This window comes from Salvelinus fontinalis, chromosome 1, assembly GCF_029448725.1.
Source record: "Salvelinus fontinalis isolate EN_2023a chromosome 1, ASM2944872v1, whole genome shotgun sequence".
Classification (NCBI taxonomy): domain Eukaryota; kingdom Metazoa; phylum Chordata; class Actinopteri; order Salmoniformes; family Salmonidae; genus Salvelinus; species Salvelinus fontinalis.
In genome coordinates this window covers 25,201,560-25,221,313 of record NC_074665.1, presented here as the reverse complement: position 1 = coordinate 25,221,313, position 19,754 = coordinate 25,201,560, and the positions used below count along the sequence as shown (strand labels likewise).

Sequence of the window (19,754 nt, the reverse complement as noted above, 5' to 3'; positions counted from 1 at the left end):
TGTTCTCGCTCTCTCTGTCTGTAGCACATTTTCTCTTTCTCTCGCGCTCTCTATCACTTTTCCACTCTCTTTTCTTCACCCCCATCGCCCTCTGTCTCTTCCTCTCTATCGCTCTCTGTGTAGGCCTAGTCTTGTAGCTCTGTTAGACTCCCCATATACTGTTTTAGGCCTAATGGTTGAAAGATATGTGCTGTTAGTAGCATTGTTTTCCAAAATGGTGGATCAGCTAATTCCTTTTGCAGAACCATTGATTTTCTAAAGCAGTATAAAAGGAGATGAGTTGCTGATAGATCCCACAAGGCTATGACTTACCACTGAGTTCATGTATGCTTGTATGTTTGGACTATCTGCTGTGAAGGGAGTCCTTTAATTGTGTGCGAGTTTAATTACCTCTATTGCAGTTTAATGAGCAGATTTACCTACTTAATTCAACCTTTCTAAAGACGTCTTTATCACTCTTATCCCTTGAATGCGTCCATGATTAAATGACAATTGTAACAGTAGAGCAAAAGTCAAATGTAGACTTTCATACTTGAGTCCCCCCCAAAAAAGACAGCTTGTGATGTCAACCTGTCACCACTAGAGGGGGTACTTATATTACGACGCATACAGCAGATTCAAGATACTAAAAGTACAGAATAGGGGCCTTACTGATGTTGGGGAACAGGAGGATGACTTCTGCCCTGCTGAGAGAGGCAGGGGATATGGCTCAGTAATGGCCTATCAGTAACCCCTGAAAGCATCATCTTCGTAGACACCCTGTCCATAGAGCTCCCTCATCCAACATAAACACAGCAAATGCATGTATGCATACACACAATCATGCACACACACACACACACACACACACACACACACACACACACACACACACACATGCTGTGCTCCTCTAGCCAATTCTCCTCTCAAATCCATTGTAATTATTCATCTGGTGTTTGATATCCTGTCATCAGGATGCCTGTGTGCCAAATGGTAACTCTATTCTTAGTCTAAGAGATTAATTTGAGGGACACATTCCCTGTCTTCTTTCCACTGTATTTGAAAGAGTAAGGGTGTAACAGAATGTTTGGATATAATGTGTCTGTGTCTGTGTCTGTGTGTGTGTGTGTGTGTGTGTGTGTGTGTGTGTGTGTGTGTGTGTGTGTGTGTGTGTGTGTGTGTGTGTGTGTGTGTGTGTGTGTGTGTGTGTGTGTGTGTGTGTGATGCCCACACATTCCACCCCAAAGTCCTCACCTACAGAGAGATGAACCTAGAGAAGAGTCCGCTCAGTCAGCTGGTTCTGGGGATCTGTTCACAAACACAAACAGACCCCACAGACCCAGGACAGTAACACATTTAGACCCAACCAAATTATGAGAAAGCAAAAAGATAACTATTTGACACACTGGATAGAATCAACCAAAAAACAGAGTAAATTGGAACGCTATCTGGCCCTAAACAAATAGTACACAGTGGCAGAATACCTGACCACTGTGACTGACCCTAAATTAAGAAAATCCTTGACTATGTACAGACTCAGTGAGTATGTACAGACTGGCTCTTGAAATATGACATGCTCTGTGCCCACTGCCCACAGAATTAGGTGGAAACTGAGCTACACTTCCTAACCTCTCTAATGTATGACCCCATTAGAGACACATATTTCCCACAGATCAATAAAGAATTTGAAAACAAATCAAACATTGATGAACTCCCATATTTGTTAGGCGAAATACCACAGTGTGCAGTCACAGCAGCAAGATTTGTGGCCCGTTGCCATGAGAAGAGGGCAACCAGTGGAGCACAAACATAGTAAATATCACCTATATTTATCTGTTTATAAATATGAATAATAACTACTTGCACATTGTTACAACACTGTACATAGCCAAGAAAATAACATTTGAAATGTCTATTTTCTCTTAAAGCTTGTTTACTAATGTTTCCCTTGTTAATTTCCCTTTTGTTTATTGTCTATTCCATTTGCTTTGGGAATGTTTCCCATGCCAATAAATCCCTTTGAATTGAGAGAGAGCGAGATCTTATTGGAGATGAGGTCTCTCAGTCTCTGTGTTAACAAAATAAGGAGGCTTTTAGAGAGCAATTAGATAAATTGATTGTGAGGTTTTAATTTCTTAATAAGCAAGCTGTCAGAAATGTAACTAGAGGCACCCTGTGTATAGATAACAGATTTGTGTTAAATAGTTTATATATATAGGCTACATGACATATAGGCCTTCAGTACATGACTGCCTTTTAGAGCTAATGGGGGTTGCTCTGTAGTTGCTTTACATACAGCATCTGCATTGTCTGCAGTACTGTATAACATAGGCCTTGAAACGTTCAGATTTTTTTAGGTCTGTCTATGGTTTCTTTTTTTTCAGAATGAATATTATTTCACAAACATTTCCCTGCCCTGACACAGTCCATGTGCAATTGAAACGTTTTTCAATGAGAGTTTAGGCTATACCCACTCAATTCAATGTGAAATCAACAAATGCCACCATGACATTGGATTTAGGTTAGAAGTTGGGTGGGGAAAAAATACAAAATTCCCTTAGGTTGATGACTTTTTGCAAATCCAATCCACTTTCCATCAACGTCATCACATTGAATTTTGGTTGTTGAAATGACCTGGAAAAAACGTTGATTCAACAAGTTTTTGCCCAGTGGGTAGTTTGTTTTATCCCGCTGCATAGGCCTAATAGGCTACAATGTATAATGTGTGTGTGTGTGTGTGTGTGTGTTTCACTTGAGATCACGTGGTCGGACAGAACCCCTGTTGCCTGTGAAGAGTGTGACTAAGAGTCACAAGCGCAAAAAGATCAAATAAACGTATTTACATAAACGAAAAATGAGGACAGAAAATCGTATTTGAAACGAAAGTAAACGAAAATGGACACCAGACCGACGACACTTTGGCCACGGATGAATCTCGTTGTAATTGTCAATGCCCATATTCAGCGCTACAAGAGAGTCTACAGTCCGACAACCTGGGACATCGTGAGTAGGAGGGAGGACAGTGTTGAACTGGATTTACCCGATGTGTATATCTGCTTTTGACGCGAGTTAGTTTCTTGTTTTGGATGACCGCTTATTCACCGGCCTTTAAAATTGAAGTGCAAAAGCCTATACCCAATTAATTGGAGCTCATTCCATAGGAGCCCGTTGATATTTTAGAGGTGAGGTCGCAGTGAGTGATTATATCGAGAATACAGAATCAGAATACAGATTATTATACTTATCCTGAATAGATTTTCCTCAGCACTGCACATGCATGTCACCCGGCTCTGCTGAAGCTTCACATCGATTCTCTGGTAGCCATGGGCTTGTTGGTGCTCTCTAATGCCACATACTTGGTTTCTGAGTGATTAAACATTCTAGACAACCGCCGTGCCATGATTGAAGACGCGCGCATTGAGAACCAAACAAAGTGGCACAATTCGGAAAGCAAGCTCGCACCTGGTGAAGAAACATAAATCTTCTTGTCTGTCTGTGAAAATCCTGAGCCGCGTGGATATTACATATCGAAGTCAGAGAAAGAGAAGGGGGGAGGGAGTTAGTGTCGGGTGATTTCCTCCCCTCGCCAAATGTCTGTCCGGGAGTCGTTGACACTCCTTCATAACCCTGCTCTTTCGCGCCTCACGCAGATGGCCAAAGCGCCGTGGGCACAGAAGTCTCCAAACCCCAGAATTCTACTTACCGCACCGAACCCCAGTAGACAGACCACCGAGATAGAGGATGAGACCATAAAATAGCGTAGTGTTAATTATAGTTATTTCAATGAATTCACGATTATAGCCGTATGGTTTTCTTTCCTACACCTTTGTGCAAACTCATCTACACTCTATGTGCACGTCCCCGGTACTAGCTGCACACCCCCAACCGGCGTTGGTGATGCCATGCCCCGCAACCACAGTGGCGATGAGGCCGGTACTGGGCTCTGGATGAAAACCTCCCCAGGGCGTCGGGCTCAGGACTACGGGTTGAAAGATGTGGAGTCTGGACGGAGGATGATGAACAACGCGGTTCGAGTTGGAGACAGGATGCTTTCACTGGGCCCTGCAGGTGCAGACGGCGCGGAGAGGCAAAAGGGCGCCCGGATGAGTTTGCTCGGGAAGCCGCTCATCTACAGCGCGCAGAGCGGGCGCAGGAATGTGCGCTACCGGCGTATGCAGAATTACCTCTACAATGTGCTGGAGAGACCCAGGGCATGGGCGTTCATCTACCACGCCTTCGTGTGAGTATACGAGCTGTTATCATGTAATCTAAACAGATTTAAACAGTACTTTTATGGCAGGGTACTAAATCAGTCACCTGTTGCTGGGAATTCTTCCAGCGCACAAAGCTACGTAGGGGAAAGGGAATGATTAGAGGTTTTGTCCAGGTGAAGTGTAGGCTACCAGAACCACACTGTAAAAAAAAAATCGTTATTCAAATTTTTTGTCAAAGTGTTAACTGAACATTTTTAATTGGCCAAACTTAGCTTCAAAATGAGAAAATGTAGGCAAACATTCAGTCAATTTAAAAGTATGTGTTTGATACCGTGCTTTTAACATAGAATATTTTCAATTTACATATTTGACACACATGATTACATTGTGCATGTTCATTTATACAGTAATTATTATTCAACATGTTCTCAACTGGGAACACACAACCTATTGGTTCACAGCATTCCAATCGTTCTGCTATGTCACTGTGTAAATACCTGATTTCACCTGTATGGCTACACTTTGCAGTTCAAAGTAAATCTAAGCTCTGCTAAAAGTACACTCAAGAAAAATTGAATTAAGGAGAAAATGAAGGAGTAACATTAAAACAGAGTAATATGCCCTACAAACATTAGACAACTATACAAATCAATGATGAGGGAATAGACAGATTATCTGATCATTGACACAGACATAGTGGCATAGCAGGAAGATCAGAATGAACCAAGGAGTTCAGATCCCAGGTGAGTAATACAATTTCCTGTATACATGGAAAATTCTATGTTAAAAGCACTGTATGTGTAACCAGTTGCGCAGACTTTTTTAGTTAAGATGCCCAAATAATAATTAATTGTAGAATGAACATAATGTATGAGACAAATTGAGCAAATACATCATTTAAAATTTACAGAGCTAAGTTTAGGCAAACATTTTTTTTTTGTTCAGCTAACACCTGGACCAAAAAGTTTAGCAAACAAAAAAAGGCTGTGGAACCAGTTACTTAATAATAATTAGTTGAAACAACTAAATATAACCTTTATTTAACTAGGCAAGTCAGTTAAGAATTGTAGTTTATTTACAATGACAGCCTACCCCAGAAGACGCTGGGCCAATTGTGGACCGCCCTATGGGACTCCCAATTATGGCCAGATGTGATACAGCCTGGAATCGAACCAGGGACTATTGTGAAGCCTCTTGCACTGAGATGCAGTGCCTTAGACCACTGCGCCGCTCGGGGTGTTTTTTTTTTTTTTACAGTGCAAATGAATCATATAAATCATATTGGTGTGTGTGTGTCCAAGTGGCTTGTCTGGATTGTTTCATTGTAACAGTTGGATGCTGCTGTTGTAGAGTAGTGCCATACGAGTATGTTTACATGCACACTAATCACTCGATATTAAACTGATTATGGTAGTAGGCCACGTATGGTGTTAGTCATGTAAACACCTTACTCTGCTCATCTTAATCGGCGTAAAGTCATAATTGAAGTAAGCATACGCCGATTGAAACACCTGGTTTTCTGAGCAATCTTTCAAATGATTAGGACATGTAAACGGCTTAATCAGATTTCCAGTGGTGTATTTAATCTGCGCATGTGCCAGCACCATATGTTGCATTCACGTCTCCATTTCAATCAACAATCAAAGTACAAAAATAGGACTAAATCATATCCAACTTTATTTAAAGTGCATTTAAAGTTTTTTTGGGGTTGAGATAGAGATTTGAATCCAACGTATCAATTATTGATTTGTAGACAAACTGGAATTAAATACAGACTAAATGGCACAACTATCTAAGCAGAAGATAAATTTCCCTCAAATGTTGATATTTGGTTGCGTTGACAACCAAACACAATTCAATATCACTTTTGAAATACAATAAATAGCCTATGAACTTGTGAACAAGTTCACAAATTATATGTTGGAGTCACGTCTTCAACTCAACCAAAAATATAAGTTAAAGAATGGGATTAAGCCAGTGGCTCAGATGGAACTATCGAAGCAGTAGATACATCTCCTTAAAATGTTGACATTTGGTTGCAATGTCAACCAAACACAATTCAATATTACTATTGTAATACAGTAAATAGCCTAAAGTTAAGGCTATCTCGCAAACTAATGTAACATTCAACCTTAGAATGAGTAACACATCCATGGCCACATTTTGAGGTTACTGCAACTATAAATGTTTTATGTAATCACATAAAGTGTGCATGTTCAAGATAGCATGCATAGGTCATCGCAGATCTGTGGAGATCTTCACAATTGCTGTAATAATCTGTGCAGAATCTCGAACGGCATTGATACTTTTAATGTAATCTCAACAGCAATCCAGGTCATTTGGTTCTGCTATTAGATAAATCATAGTGATAACACATGAATCTTGATAGGCTACCCATACTCCTTGCACCCGCCAAATGCTAAATCACACCCACGGACGTTAGTGTCTTCTCTGCAATGAGTGTGGCTCTGAGTACCTCCCTGACGATTTGTAGAATGGAAATCCATTCCAGACGGTCTGATTGGTCCCAGAAACCGATGGGTTGGGCCAGAGACAGAACACGAGGGTAAAGCTGCGTTTTGATAATTCGTCATTGGCTTTGATACTCTGATTGGTCAAAGATGATCCAATCTCTGATTACTTTGTTTAGTACAACACCCCTCATTTTGACGTAACCACAAACGACTTCAATAATAACAGTCTCAGACTGAAGTACACCATATATACAAAAGTATATGGACACCCCTTCAAATTAGTGGATTCGGCTATTTTAGCCACACACGTTGCTGACAGGTGTATAAAATTTAATACACAGCCATGCAATCTCAATCGACAAACATTGACAGTAGAATGGCCTTACTGAAGAGCTCAGTGATTTTCGACGTGGAACCGTCAGAGGATGCCACCTTTCCAACAAGTCAGTTCATCAAATTTCTGCCCTGCTAGAACTGCCCGGTCAACTGAAAGTGCTGTTATTGTGAAGTGGAAACGTCTAGGAGCAATAACGGCTCAGCTGTGAAGTGGTAGGCCACACAAGCTCACAGAATGGGAAGGCCGAGTTCTGAAGTGCGTAGCTTGTAAAAATTGTCTGTCCTGTGTTGCAACACTCACTACCGGGTTCCAAACTGCCTCTGGAAGCAACGTCAGCACAAGAACTGTTTGTCGGGAGCTTCATGAAATGGGTTTCCATGGCCGAGCAGCCGCACGCACACAAGCTTAAGATCACCATGTGCAATGCTAAGCGTCGGCTGGAGTGGTGTAAACGCGTTCTCTGGAGTGATGAATTACACTTCACCATCTGGCAGTCAGACGGACGAATCTGGGTTTGGCGGATGCCAGGAGAACTCTACCTGCCCGAATGCTTAGTGCCAACTGTAAAGTTTGGTGGAGAAGGAATAATGGTCTGTGGCTGTTTTTCATGTTTCGGGCTAGGATCCTTAGTTCCAATGAAGGGAAATCTTAATGCTACAGCATACAATGACATTGTAGACGATTTTGTGCTTCCAACTCTGTGTTTCAGCATGACAATGCCCCTATGCACAAAGTGAGGTCCATACAGAAATGGTTTGTCGTTGTGGTAAAAGGTTTATTTTGATTGCCGATTTTCTGCATTTATCAAACTCCCATCAGGAAGCCTGATTTCAGATGTGTCCATGTAAACAGGACTATTAGGGTAATCATTCTTCTTGCTAAGCATGTAAACGCTTAAATCAAACAATTATTGTGTGCACATAACCGTACTCGGTACAGTTCGGGTTGAGAAATCCTATTTTATGTTATCGGACTCCTTTAGTCAAAGTTAGAGATCTAATTTCTCATCGTGGGATCTGAAACAGTAAATTACATTATAGGTAGACTCAGTAGGTTGGGTGGTAGGTAGCCTAGTGGTTAGAGTATTGGGCCAGTAACTGAAAGGTTTCTGGTTTGAATACCTGAGCCGACAAGGTCAAAATCTGTTGATGTGCCCTTAACAAGGTACTTAATCCTAAAATAGCCTTTTTCCTTGTGGGGACCAGCGAAATGTCCCCACTTATCCACATTTCCGTTGATTAAGTATACATGAGACAGGATCAATGCTTGTCCAATTCCCATCAGTTGCAGACTCAAAGTTCACACACACACACACACACACACACACACACACACACACACACACACACACACACACACACACACACACACACACACACACACACACACACACACACACACACACACACACACACACACACACACTTGTGCAGACTTTTTATTTGATTTAAGTTAAAATAGTCTCCTAACACTGCAGCTGATTCGTGGCCGTGGAGTGTAGGGAGGAGTATGTGAAGGAGGTAATGGAGCTGTCAGGTTGGGTAAGATTGGGGATGGCGAGGGGCTGTGAAGCAGGATGTTGATGGTTTATTTGTTCAGGCAGGACAGCAGGGTCACCGGGGTTAAGTCCTTACATCTGCCCTGACCACAACACAGCCTCACAAGTGGCATTTATTCATTGATGCCAAGGGAAGCCAGGCTTCCTCCAAAAAATAACCAACATACTAAGTAATTTTTCTTTAATTTCTCTGTGTTTCATAAATTTCCTTCAATTCACAAGAGGCTTAATGTGTCTCCCGGAGAAAGCATCCAAGCGAACGGAACAGCGCCCGTCTGTCTCTGTATGTGTAGCCTATCTATGCTGTCGGGTCAAAAAGAGTATGACATTGTTGCAGACGTAACACTGGATGCTAGGGAAGCCAGCGAGCATTTCGCCTCCCTTGATAAATAAAAAAAATAATAATAACCAATCAGCGTTGAGCTAAACTGAGTGAGCTCAGCTGTGAATGGTCCTGGCGCACCAAACAAAAGTGTCAAGGGAAGCCAGTTTGGATTCGGCTTCACACCAATCACATTACATTAGAAGCCAAATGTCATTGACAGAAAACTTGAATTGTTGCCACTCGCCGTGTCGTTGTCCTCCAGTGGCCAGTTAGCTAGCTAAAATCTACCCTTTCCTAAATAAGCTATGGATGGAGATAGGGATTTGGACTTTTTTGATAATTTTTTATTATTTTACTGCAAGTTCAACATGTAGCTAGATTTAGTTGGCTGGCTAATGTTAACGAGCTGGCCTGGCGCATTATTTGCCTATGAAAGGAAGTCAGTCTAGCGTCAAGCATTTTAGCCAGGTAGCCTAGGACAACAAAAACTAACAGCTTGTACTGGATGGCAGAGTCATAGACCATTCAGGCAACACGAAAGAGGATGGCATTGGCGTTTCTCTACAAGTAGGGTGAGTCAACATGTTTTTGCTACTTGCATGTGCGTGTGCACACAAACACTACTACTGCTATTCTCTCTTCCGGGATGCCTACAAGGCCCTCCCCCGCCCTCCCTTTGGAAAATCAGATCACGACTCCATTTTTCCCCTCCCTTCCTATAGGCAGAAACTCAAACAGGAAGTACCCGTGCTAAGTTCTATTCAACACTCGTCTGACCGATCGGAATCCATGCTTCAAGATTGTTTTGATCACACGGACTGGGATATGTTAACATTGATGTATACATGGACACGGTGACTGAGTTCATCAGGAAGTGTATAGGGGATGTTGTTCCCTCTGTGACTATTAAAACATTTACATTACATTTACGTCATTTAGCAGACACTCTTATCCAGAGCGACTTACAAATTGGAAAGTTCATACATATTCATCCTGGTCCCCCCATGGGAATTGAACCCTGGTCCCCCCGTGGGAATTGAACCCACAACCCTGGCGTTGCAAGCGCCATGCTCTACCAACTGAGCCACACGGGACCGTGTGGCTCAAAACCTACCCAAACAAGAAACTGTGGATAGATGGCAGCATTCGCGCTAAACTGAAAGCGCAAACCACCACATTTAACCATGGCAAGGTGACTGGGAATATGGTTGAATACAAACAGTGTCATTTTTCCCTCCGTAAGGCAATAAAACAGGCAAAACGTCAGTACAGAGACAAAGTGGAGTTGCAATTCAACGACTCAGACATGAGACGTATGTGGGATGGTCTACAGACAATCACTGACTACAAAGGGAAAACCAGCCACATCGTGGACACCGACGTCTTCCTCTCAGACAAGCTAAACACCTTCTTCGCCTGCTTGGAGGATAACACAGTGCCATCAACTTGGCCCGGTCCCAAGGACTGTGGGCTATTGTTCTCCGTGGCTGACGTGAGTAAGACATTTAAGCGTGTTCACCTTCGCAAGGCTGCAGGCCCAGACGGCATCCCTAGCCGCGTCCTCAGAGCATGTGGAGACCAGCTGGCTGGAGTGTTTACGGACATATTCAATCTCTCCCTATCCCAGTCTGCTGTCCCGTCTTGCTTCAAGATGTCCACCATTGTTCCTGTACCCAAGAAAGCAAAGGTAACTAAACTAAATGACTATCGCCCCATAGCACTCACTTCTGCCATCATGAAGTGCGCTGAGAGGCTAGTTAGGGATCATATCACCTCTACCTTAAATGACTCTCGAGACCCACTTCAATTTTGCTTACCGCCACAATAGATCCACAGATGATGCAATCACCATTGCACTGCACACTGCCCTATCCCACCTAGACAAGAGGAATACCTATGTTAGAATGCTGTTCATTGACTACAGCTCAGCCTTCAACACCATAGTACCCTCCAAGCTCATCATCAAGCTCGGGGCCCTGGGTTTGAACCCCGCTCTGCACAACAGGGTCCTGGACTTCCTGACGGGCCGCCCCCAGGTGGTGAAGGTAGGAAACAACACCTCTACTTCACTGATCCTCAACACAGGGGCCCCACAAGGGTACATACTCAGCCCCCTCCTGTCCTCCCTGTTCACCCAATGACTGCGTGGCACACATGCCTCCAACTCAATCAAGTTTGCAGAAGACACAACCATAGTAGGCCTGATTACCAACAATGACGAGACAGCCTACAGGGAGGTGAGTGTTGCCAGGAAAATAACCTCTCCCTCAACGTCAACAAAACGAAGGAGCTGATCGTGGACTTCAGGAAAAAGCAGAGGGAGTACGCGCCTATCCACATTGACGGGACTGCAGTGGAGAAGGTGGAAAACATACACATCACTGACGATCTGAAATGGTCCACCCACACAGACAGTGTGGTGAAGAAGGCGCAACAGCACAACTTAGACTGAAGAATTTTGGCTTGGCCCCTAAGACCCTCAAACGTTTACAGCTGCACAATTGAGAGCATCCTGTTAGGCTGTATCACCGCCTGGTAGGGCAACTGCACCGCTTGCAACCGCAGGGCTCTCCAGAGGGTGGTGCGGTCTTCCCAACGCATCACCGGGGGCACAATTCCTGCCCTCCAGGACACCTACAGCACCCGTCACAGGAAGGACAAAAAGATCACGAAGGACATCAACCACCCGAGCTACGGCCTGTTCACCCGCTATCATCCAGAAGGTGAGGTCAGTACAGATATATCAAAGCTAGGACATAGAGTAAAAAACTGCTTCTATCTCAAGGCCATCAGACTGTTAAATAGCCATCACTAGCCGGCTACCACCTGGTTACTCAACCTGGCACCTATATACATAGACATGGAATCACTGGTCACTTTAATAATGGAACACTAGACACTTTAAAAATGTTTACATACGGCTTTACTAATTTAATATGTATATACTGTATTCTATTTTACTGTATTTTAGTCAATGCCACTCCAACATTGCTCGTCCTACTATTTCTACATTTCTTAATTCTATTATTTTACTTCTAGATTTGTGTGTATTGTTGTGAATTGTTAAATATTACTGCACTGTTGGAGCTAAGAATACAAGCACTTCACTACACCCGCAATAACGCTAAATATGTGTATGTGACCAATACAATTTGATTTGTCACACCACACACACACACACACACACACACACACACACACACACACACACACATTATATTTAGTTTACGTTGATTGGACTAAAACGTTTTTAGTTGTCACTGTGTTAGACTAAGCATAGGTGATTAGATGATGTTGAAATGCTGAAGTTGAAATGGTGCTGGAATTGTGGAGTCAGCGCCTGTTTTCTTTGCGACTTGCGGTAACTCTAAATCAATAGTTGTTAAATGTCAGAAACATTAACTTGCTTGACCATGCTGTAGGTCATGTAACTGTTTGTTACATGCAATATGTTTTGTGGACTTCACTGCACAGATGTTGCTCTCTTTATTCTGCCACTGTGTCTTCTTATTGTCTCGGCTTTAGGCCTATATATCACGGTGTCAAGGCATATGAACTAACAGGTTCTAGAGCAAACAGCGCAATTATCACAACACATAATCTGGCATGGTTTCCATGGTGATTTTACCCACACACAGCTACTGAGCGTCACAATGCCCCACAAGAGATGGACACACATGCAGTTAATTCGCAAAGTATTCAGACCCCTTGACTTTTCCCACATTTTGTTACGTTACAACCCTATTCTAAAATGGATTAAATAAACAATGTTCCTCATCAATCTACACACAATAACCCATAATGACAAAACAACAACAGGTTGTTAGAAATTGTAGCTAATTTATTAAAAGTAAAAAATGAATATCTTATTCAGTGAGGGAAAAAGTATTTGATCCCCTGCTGATTTTGTACGTTTGCCCATTGACAAAGAAATTATCAGTCTATAATTTTAATGGTAGGTTTATTTGAACAGTGAGAGACAGAATAACAACAAAAAAATCAAGAAAAATGCATGTCAAAAATTTTATAAATTGATTTGCATTTTAATGAGAGAAATAAGTATTTGACCCCTCTGCAAAACATGACTTAGTACTTGGTGGCAAAACCCTTGTTGGCAATCACAGAGGTCAGACGTTTCTTGTAGTTGGTCACCAGGTTTGCACCCATCTCAGGAGGGATTTTGTCCCACTCCTCTTTGCAGATCTTTTCCAAGTCATTAAGGTTTCGAGGCTGACGTTTGGCAACTCAAACCTTCAGCTCCCTCCACAGATTTTCTATGGGATTAAGGTCTGGAGACTGGCTAGGCCACTCAAGGACTTTAATGTGCTTCTTCTTGAGCCACTCCTTTGTTGCCTCGGCCATGTGTTTTGGGTCATTGTCATGCTGGAATACCCATCCACGACCCATTTTCAATGCCCTGGCTGAGGGAAGGAGGTTCTCACCCAAGATTTGACGGTACATGGCCCCGTCCATCGTCCCTTTGATGCGGTGAAGTTGTCCTGTCCCCTTAGCAGAAAAACACCCCCAAAGCATAATGTTTCCACCTCCATGTTTGACGGTGGGGGTGGTGTTCTTGGCGTCATAGGCAGCATTCCTCCTCCTCCAAACACGGCGAGTTGAGTTGATGCAAAAGAGCTCCATTTTGGTCTCATCTGACCACAACACTTTCACCCAGTTGTCCTCTGAATCATTCAGATGTTATTTGGCAAACTTTAGACGGGCATGTATATCGGGCATGTATATGTGCTTTCTTGAGCAGGGGGACCTTGCAGGCGCTGCAGGATTTCAGTCCTTCACGGCGTAGTGTGTTACCAATAGTTTTCTTGGTGACTATGGTCCCAGCTGTCTTGAGATCATTGACAAGATCCTCCCGTGTAGTTCTGGGCTGATTCCTCACCGTTCTCATGATCATTGCAACTCCACGAGGTGAGATCTTGCATGGAGCCCCAGGCCCGAGGGAGATTGACAGTTCTTTTATGTTTCTTCCATTTGCGAATAATCGCACCAACTGTTGTCACCTTCTCACCAAGCTGCTTGGCAATGGTCTTGTAGCCCATTCCAGCCTGGAGAGCTCTTTGGTCTTGGCCATGGTGGAGAGTTTGGAATCTGATTGATTGATTGCTTCTGTGGACAGGTGTCTTTTATACAGGTAACAAACTGAGATTAGGAGCACTCACTTTAAGAGTGTGCTCCTAATCTCAGCTCGTTACCTGTATAAAAGACACCTGGGAGCCAGAAATCTTTCTGATTGAGAGGGGGTCAAATACTAATTTCCCTCCTTAAAATGCAAATCAATTTATATATTTTTTTACATACATTTTTCTGGATTTTGTTGTTGTTATTCTGTCTCTCATTGTTCAAATAAACCTAACATTAAAATTATAGACTGATCATTTCAGTGGGCAAACGTACAAAATCAGCAGTGGATCAAATACTTTTTTCCCTCACTGTAAGTATTCAGACCCTTTGCTATGAGAGTCAAAACTGAGCTCAGGTGCATCCTGTTTCCATTGATCATCCTTGAGATGTTTCTACAACTTGATTGGAGATAGAAGAACCTTCTAGAACAGGGGTGTCAAACTCATTCCACGGAGGGCCTAGTGTCTGCAGGTTTTTGGTTTTTCCTTTCAATAAAGCCCTAGACAACCAGGTGTGGGGAGTTCCTAACTAATTAGTGATGTTAATTCATCAATCAAGTACAAGGGAGGAGCGAAAACCCGCAGACACTCGGCCCTCCGTGGAATGAGTTTGACACCTGTGTTCTAGAAGGACAACCATCTCTGCAGCACTCCACCAATCAGGCCTTTATGGTAGAGTGGCCAGACGGAAGCCACTCCTCAGTAAAAGGCACATGGCAACCCACTTGGAGTGTGTCAAAAGGCACCTAAAGACTCTCAGACCATGAGAAACAAGATTCCCTGGTCTGATGAAACCAAGATTGAACTCTTTGGCCTGAATGCCACGTGTCATGGCTGGAGGAAACCTGGCACCATCCCTACGGGGAAGCATGTTGGTGGCAGCATCATGCTGTGTGGATGTTTTTCAGTGGCAGGGACATAGAGACTAGTCACGATCGAGGGAAAGATGAACGGAGCTGTAGTATCTGTGATCTCTCCTGCCTGATCTATCCTGCCTGATCATTTCTCCACAACACAAATATTACAGGAGCAAAGTACAGAGAGATCCTTGATGAAAACTTGCTCCAAAGCGCTCAGAACCTCAGACTGGGGCGAAGGTTGACCTTCCAACAGGACAACGACCCTAAGCACACAGTCAAGACAACGCAGGAGTGGCTTCGGGACAAGTCTCTGAATGTCCTTGAGTGGCCCAGCCAGAGCCCAGACTTGAAAACGTTCAAACAATTCAGTAGAGACCTGAAAATAGCCGTGCAGCGACACTCCCCATCCAATCCTACAGAGCTTGAGAGGATCTGCAGAGGAAAACGGGAGAAACTCCCCAAATACAGGTGTGCCATGCATGTAGCGTCATACCCAAGAAGACTCAAGGCTGTAATCGCTGCCAAAGGTGGTTCAACAAAGTACTGAGTAAAGGGTCTGAATACTTATGTAAATGTAATATTTTTTATACATATTTTTTATACATATACAAAACTATTTTTGCTTTGTCATTATGAGGTATTGTGTGTAGATTGATCAGGGGGAAAAACGATTTAATCAATTTTAGAATAAGACTGTAAGTGTACCGTCTGCTTCCAGCTTACTCTCAAACACGTAGATCCCCTGAACACAGCTCACTGTCCAGTTCCCAATCACCTGATTTCTGGTCACCTGTTTACATACCTGTATGTCATTATCACACACTATTTAGTTCAGTTCTTTCATTGTGAGGTATTGTTTGTTTTGTGACACTTCAATTCGGAGCTCTGTTTTTCCCATAATTGAATCCTCCTGTGTATCACAGTTTTTGACTGCTTCACTAACGACACCTTTTGCCTATTCCCTGCCTGTACCTTAGCCTATCAGATGTTCTGTTATCAACCTATTGCCTGGTTTCCTGTACGATGTTATTAGCCTTTTCCCTGCCTGTACTGTTGCCTTGTTGCCTGTTGCCTTGTTGGACCCCCTGTGTATGACCTTCTGCCTGCCCCTGGACCCAGCTACCTGCCTCCTCCTGTGGTCGTGTACAATAAACACCTGCTGCGCCCTGCGCTTGAAACCAGCTCTCTGTCTCCCATCGTGTTCATTACAGTAACCTAACAAAAATGTGGAACATTTAAGGTGTCTGAATACTTTCCGAATGCACTGTATCATATTTATTATTGACTTGTATATTCCATTTGAAATCAATCAAAGTTTGAAAACCTAGGCCTATATGTATTGTCTATTTTTTGTTGAATCCTTGGCTGAATTCAAACAATAGCTGTGGATTACTTCCAAAATACTACACTGCTCAAAAAAATGAAGGGAACACTTAAACAACACAATGTAACTCCAAGTCAATCACACTTCTTTGAAATCAAAATGTCCACTTAGGAAGCAACACTGATTGACAATACATTTCACATGCTGTTGTGCAAATGGAATAAACAACAGGTGGAAATTATACGCAATTAGCAAGACACCCCCAATAAAGGAGTGGTTCTGCAGGTTGTGACCACAGACCACTGCTCAGTTCCTGTGCTTCCTGGCTGATGTTTTGGTCACTTTTGAATGCTGGCGGTGCTTTCACTCTAGTGGTAGCATGAGACGGAGTCTACAACCCACACAAGTGGCTCAGGTAGTGCAGCTCATCCAGGATGGCACATCAATGCGAGCTGTGGCAAGAAGGTTTGCTGTGTCTGTCAGCGTAGTGTCCAGAGCATGGAGGCACTACCAGGAGACAGGCCAGTACATCAGGAGACGTGGAGGAGGCCGTAGGAGGGCAACAACCCAGCAGCAGGACCGCTACCTCCGCCTTTGGGGAAAGAGGAGCAGGAGGAGCACTGCCAGAGCCCTGCAAAATGACCTCCAGCAGGCCACAAATGTGCATGTGTCTGCTCAAACGGTCAGAAACAGACTCCATGAGGGTGGTATGAGGGCCCGACGTCCACAGGTGGGGGTTGTGCTTACAGCCCAACACCGTGCAGGACGTTTGGCATTTGCCAGAAAACACCAAGATTGGCAAATTCGCCACTGGCGCACTGTGCTCTTCACAGATGAAAGCAGGTTCACACTGAGTCTGGAGACGCCGTGGAGAACGTTCTGCTGCCTGCAACATCCTCCAGCATGACCGGTTTGGCGGTGGGTCAGTCATGGTGTGGGGTGGCATTTCTTTGGGGGGCCTCCATGTGCTCGCCAGAGGAAGCCTGACTACCATTAGGTACCGAGATGAGATCCTCAGACCCCTTGTGAGACCATATGCTGGTGCGGTTGGCCCTGGGTTCCTCCTAATGCAAGACAATGCTAGACCTCATGTGGCTGGAGTGTGTCAGCAGTTCCTGCAAGAGGAAGGCATTGATGCTATGGACTGGCCCGCCCGTTCCCCAGACCTGAATCCAATTGAGCACATCTGGGACATCATGTCTCGCTCCATCCACCAACGCCACGTTGCACCACAGACTGTCCAGGAGTTGGCGGATGCTTTAGTCCAGGTCTGGGAGGAGATCCCTCAGGAGACCATCCGCCACCTCATCAGGAGCATGCCCAGGTGTTGTAGGGAGGTCATACAGGCACGTGGAGGCCACACACACTACTGAGCCTCATTTCGACTTGTTTTAAGGACATTACATCAAAGTTGGATCAGCCTGTAGTGTGGTTTTCCACTTTAATTTTGAGTGTGACTCCAAATCCAGACCTCCATGGGTTGATAAATTTGATTTCCATTGATAATATTTGTGTGATTTTGTTGTCAGCACATTCAACTATGTAAAGAAAAAAGTATTTAATAAGAATATTTCATTCATTCAGATCTATGATGTGTTATTTTAGTGTTCCCTATATTTTTTTGGAGCAGTGTATGTTGGCCTAAATAGTATCTCTGATGAGCGATTATCCGAAATGTGAGGTTATTTTTCATTTTTTAAACAAGTGTAACGGTCCTGACCTGTTTTCTGTTGTTTTTGTATGTGTTTATGGTCAGGGCGTGTGTTTTGGGTGGGCAGTCTATGTTTTCTGTTTCTATGTTGGTTTTGGTTGCCTGGTATGGCTCTTAATTAGAGGCAGGTGTTTTGCGTTTTCCTCTAATTAAGAGTCATATTTAGGTAGGGTGTTCTCACTGTTTGTTTGTGGGTGATTGTCTTCCGTATCTGTGTTATGTTTTGCACCATACGGGACTGTTCGGTTGGTCGTTCGTTTTGATGTAGTCTGTTCCTGTCCGTGAGTTTTACGTTTAGTTAGTTAAGTTCATGTTCAGGTTTCGTCTACGTCGTTTTCTTGTTTTGTAATTTTGTAAAGTGTTTGTTTTCGTGTGCCGTCGTTACGAATAAAGAGATGGCTTATTTCCCTAATGCTGCATTTTGGTCTACTGATCCTTCTCTCCTCTCCTCATCCGAGGATGAGGAGAACGACAGCCCTTACAGAATCACCCACCAAACTAGGACCAAGCGGCAAGGGAGTGCTCAACAGAGCAACAAGGACTCCTGGACTTGGGAGGAGATCCTGGACGGTAGAGGACCTTGGGCTCAGCCAGGGGAATATCGCCGTCCCAAGGAGGAGTTGGAAGCAGCGAAGGCTGAGAGGCGCTGGTATGAGGAGGCAGCGCGGCGACGCGGTTGGGAGCCCGTGAGTCAGACCCAAAAATTTCTTGGGGGGGGTCACACGAGGAGTGTGGCAAAGCCGGGTAGGATACCCGAGCCAACTCCCCGTGCTTACCGTGGAGGTAGAAGGCGTCGTACTGGTAAGACACCGTGTTATGCGGTAAAGCGCACGGTGTCCCCAGTACGCGTTTTTAGCCCAGTGCGGGCTATTCCACCTTGCCGCACTGGGAGGGCTAAGTTGGGCATCGAGCTGGATGTCATGAAGCCGGCCCAACGCATCTGGCCACCAGTGCGTCTCCTCGGGCCGGCATACATGGCACCAGCCTTACGAGTGGTGTCCCCGGTTTGCCAGTATAGCCCAGTGCGGGCTATTCCACCTCGCCGCACTGGCAGGGCTACGGGCACCATTCAACCTGGTAAGGTTGGGCAGGCTCGGTGCTCAAGAGCACGTGTCCTCCTTCACGGTCCGGTAGACCCGGTGCCACCTCCATGTACCAGTCCTCCGGTGGCAGCCCCCCGTACCAGGCTGTCTCTCCGGGTTCTCTCTCTAGCTGTTTCCTCCTCTCCAGCGCAGCCAGTGCCTATACCACGCACCAGGCTGTCTCTCCTTCTCCTTCCTACAGAGCCGTCCTGCCATGACCAGCCAGAGCCGTCCTGCCATGACCAGCCAGAGCCGTCCTGCCATGACCTGCCAGAGTCCGTCCAGCCGGGACCTGCCAGAGTCCGTCCAGCCGGGACCTGCCAGAGTCCCTCAGCCGGGACCTGCCAGAGTCCCTCAGCCGGGACCTGCCAGAGTCCCGCAGCCGGGACCTGCCAGAGTCCCTCAGCCGGGACCTGCCAGAGTATTTCAGCCGGGACCTGCCCCTTGTCCCGGTGCTGCCCCTTGTCCCGGTGCTGGTCCTTATCCCGGTGCTGGTCCTTATCCCGGTGCTGCCCCTTGTCCCGGTGCTGCCCCTTGTCCCGGTGCTGCCCCTTGTCCCGGTGCTGCCCCTTGTCCCGGTGCTGCCCCTTGTCCCGGTGCTGCCCCTTGTCCCGGTGCTGGCCGTTCATTTAGGGGATGTTAGTTTGAGGGTGGTCATTGGGAGGGGAAGACAGAAGCGGGGAGTGACTATGGTGGTGTGGGGACAGCGTCCAGAGCCTGAGCCACCACCGTGGTCAACTGCCCACCCAGAC

General features: G+C 44.9%; 1 protein-coding gene across 2 annotated transcripts in view; it reads left to right on the top strand.

Moving 5' to 3' along the window:
* The first annotated feature begins 2,758 nt into the window (after positions 1 to 2,758).
* Positions 2,759 to 19,754, top strand: part of LOC129851043 (potassium voltage-gated channel subfamily KQT member 5-like) — a 163,322-nt gene continuing 146,326 nt past the window's right edge. For both annotated transcript variants that reach the window (XM_055917225.1, XM_055917215.1), the window contains exon 1: positions 2,759 to 4,219. In XM_055917225.1, coding sequence (XP_055773200.1) covers positions 3,882 to 4,219 — 338 coding nt within the window. In that variant the 5' untranslated portion in view covers positions 2,759 to 3,881. The remainder of the gene's footprint in view (positions 4,220 to 19,754) is intronic.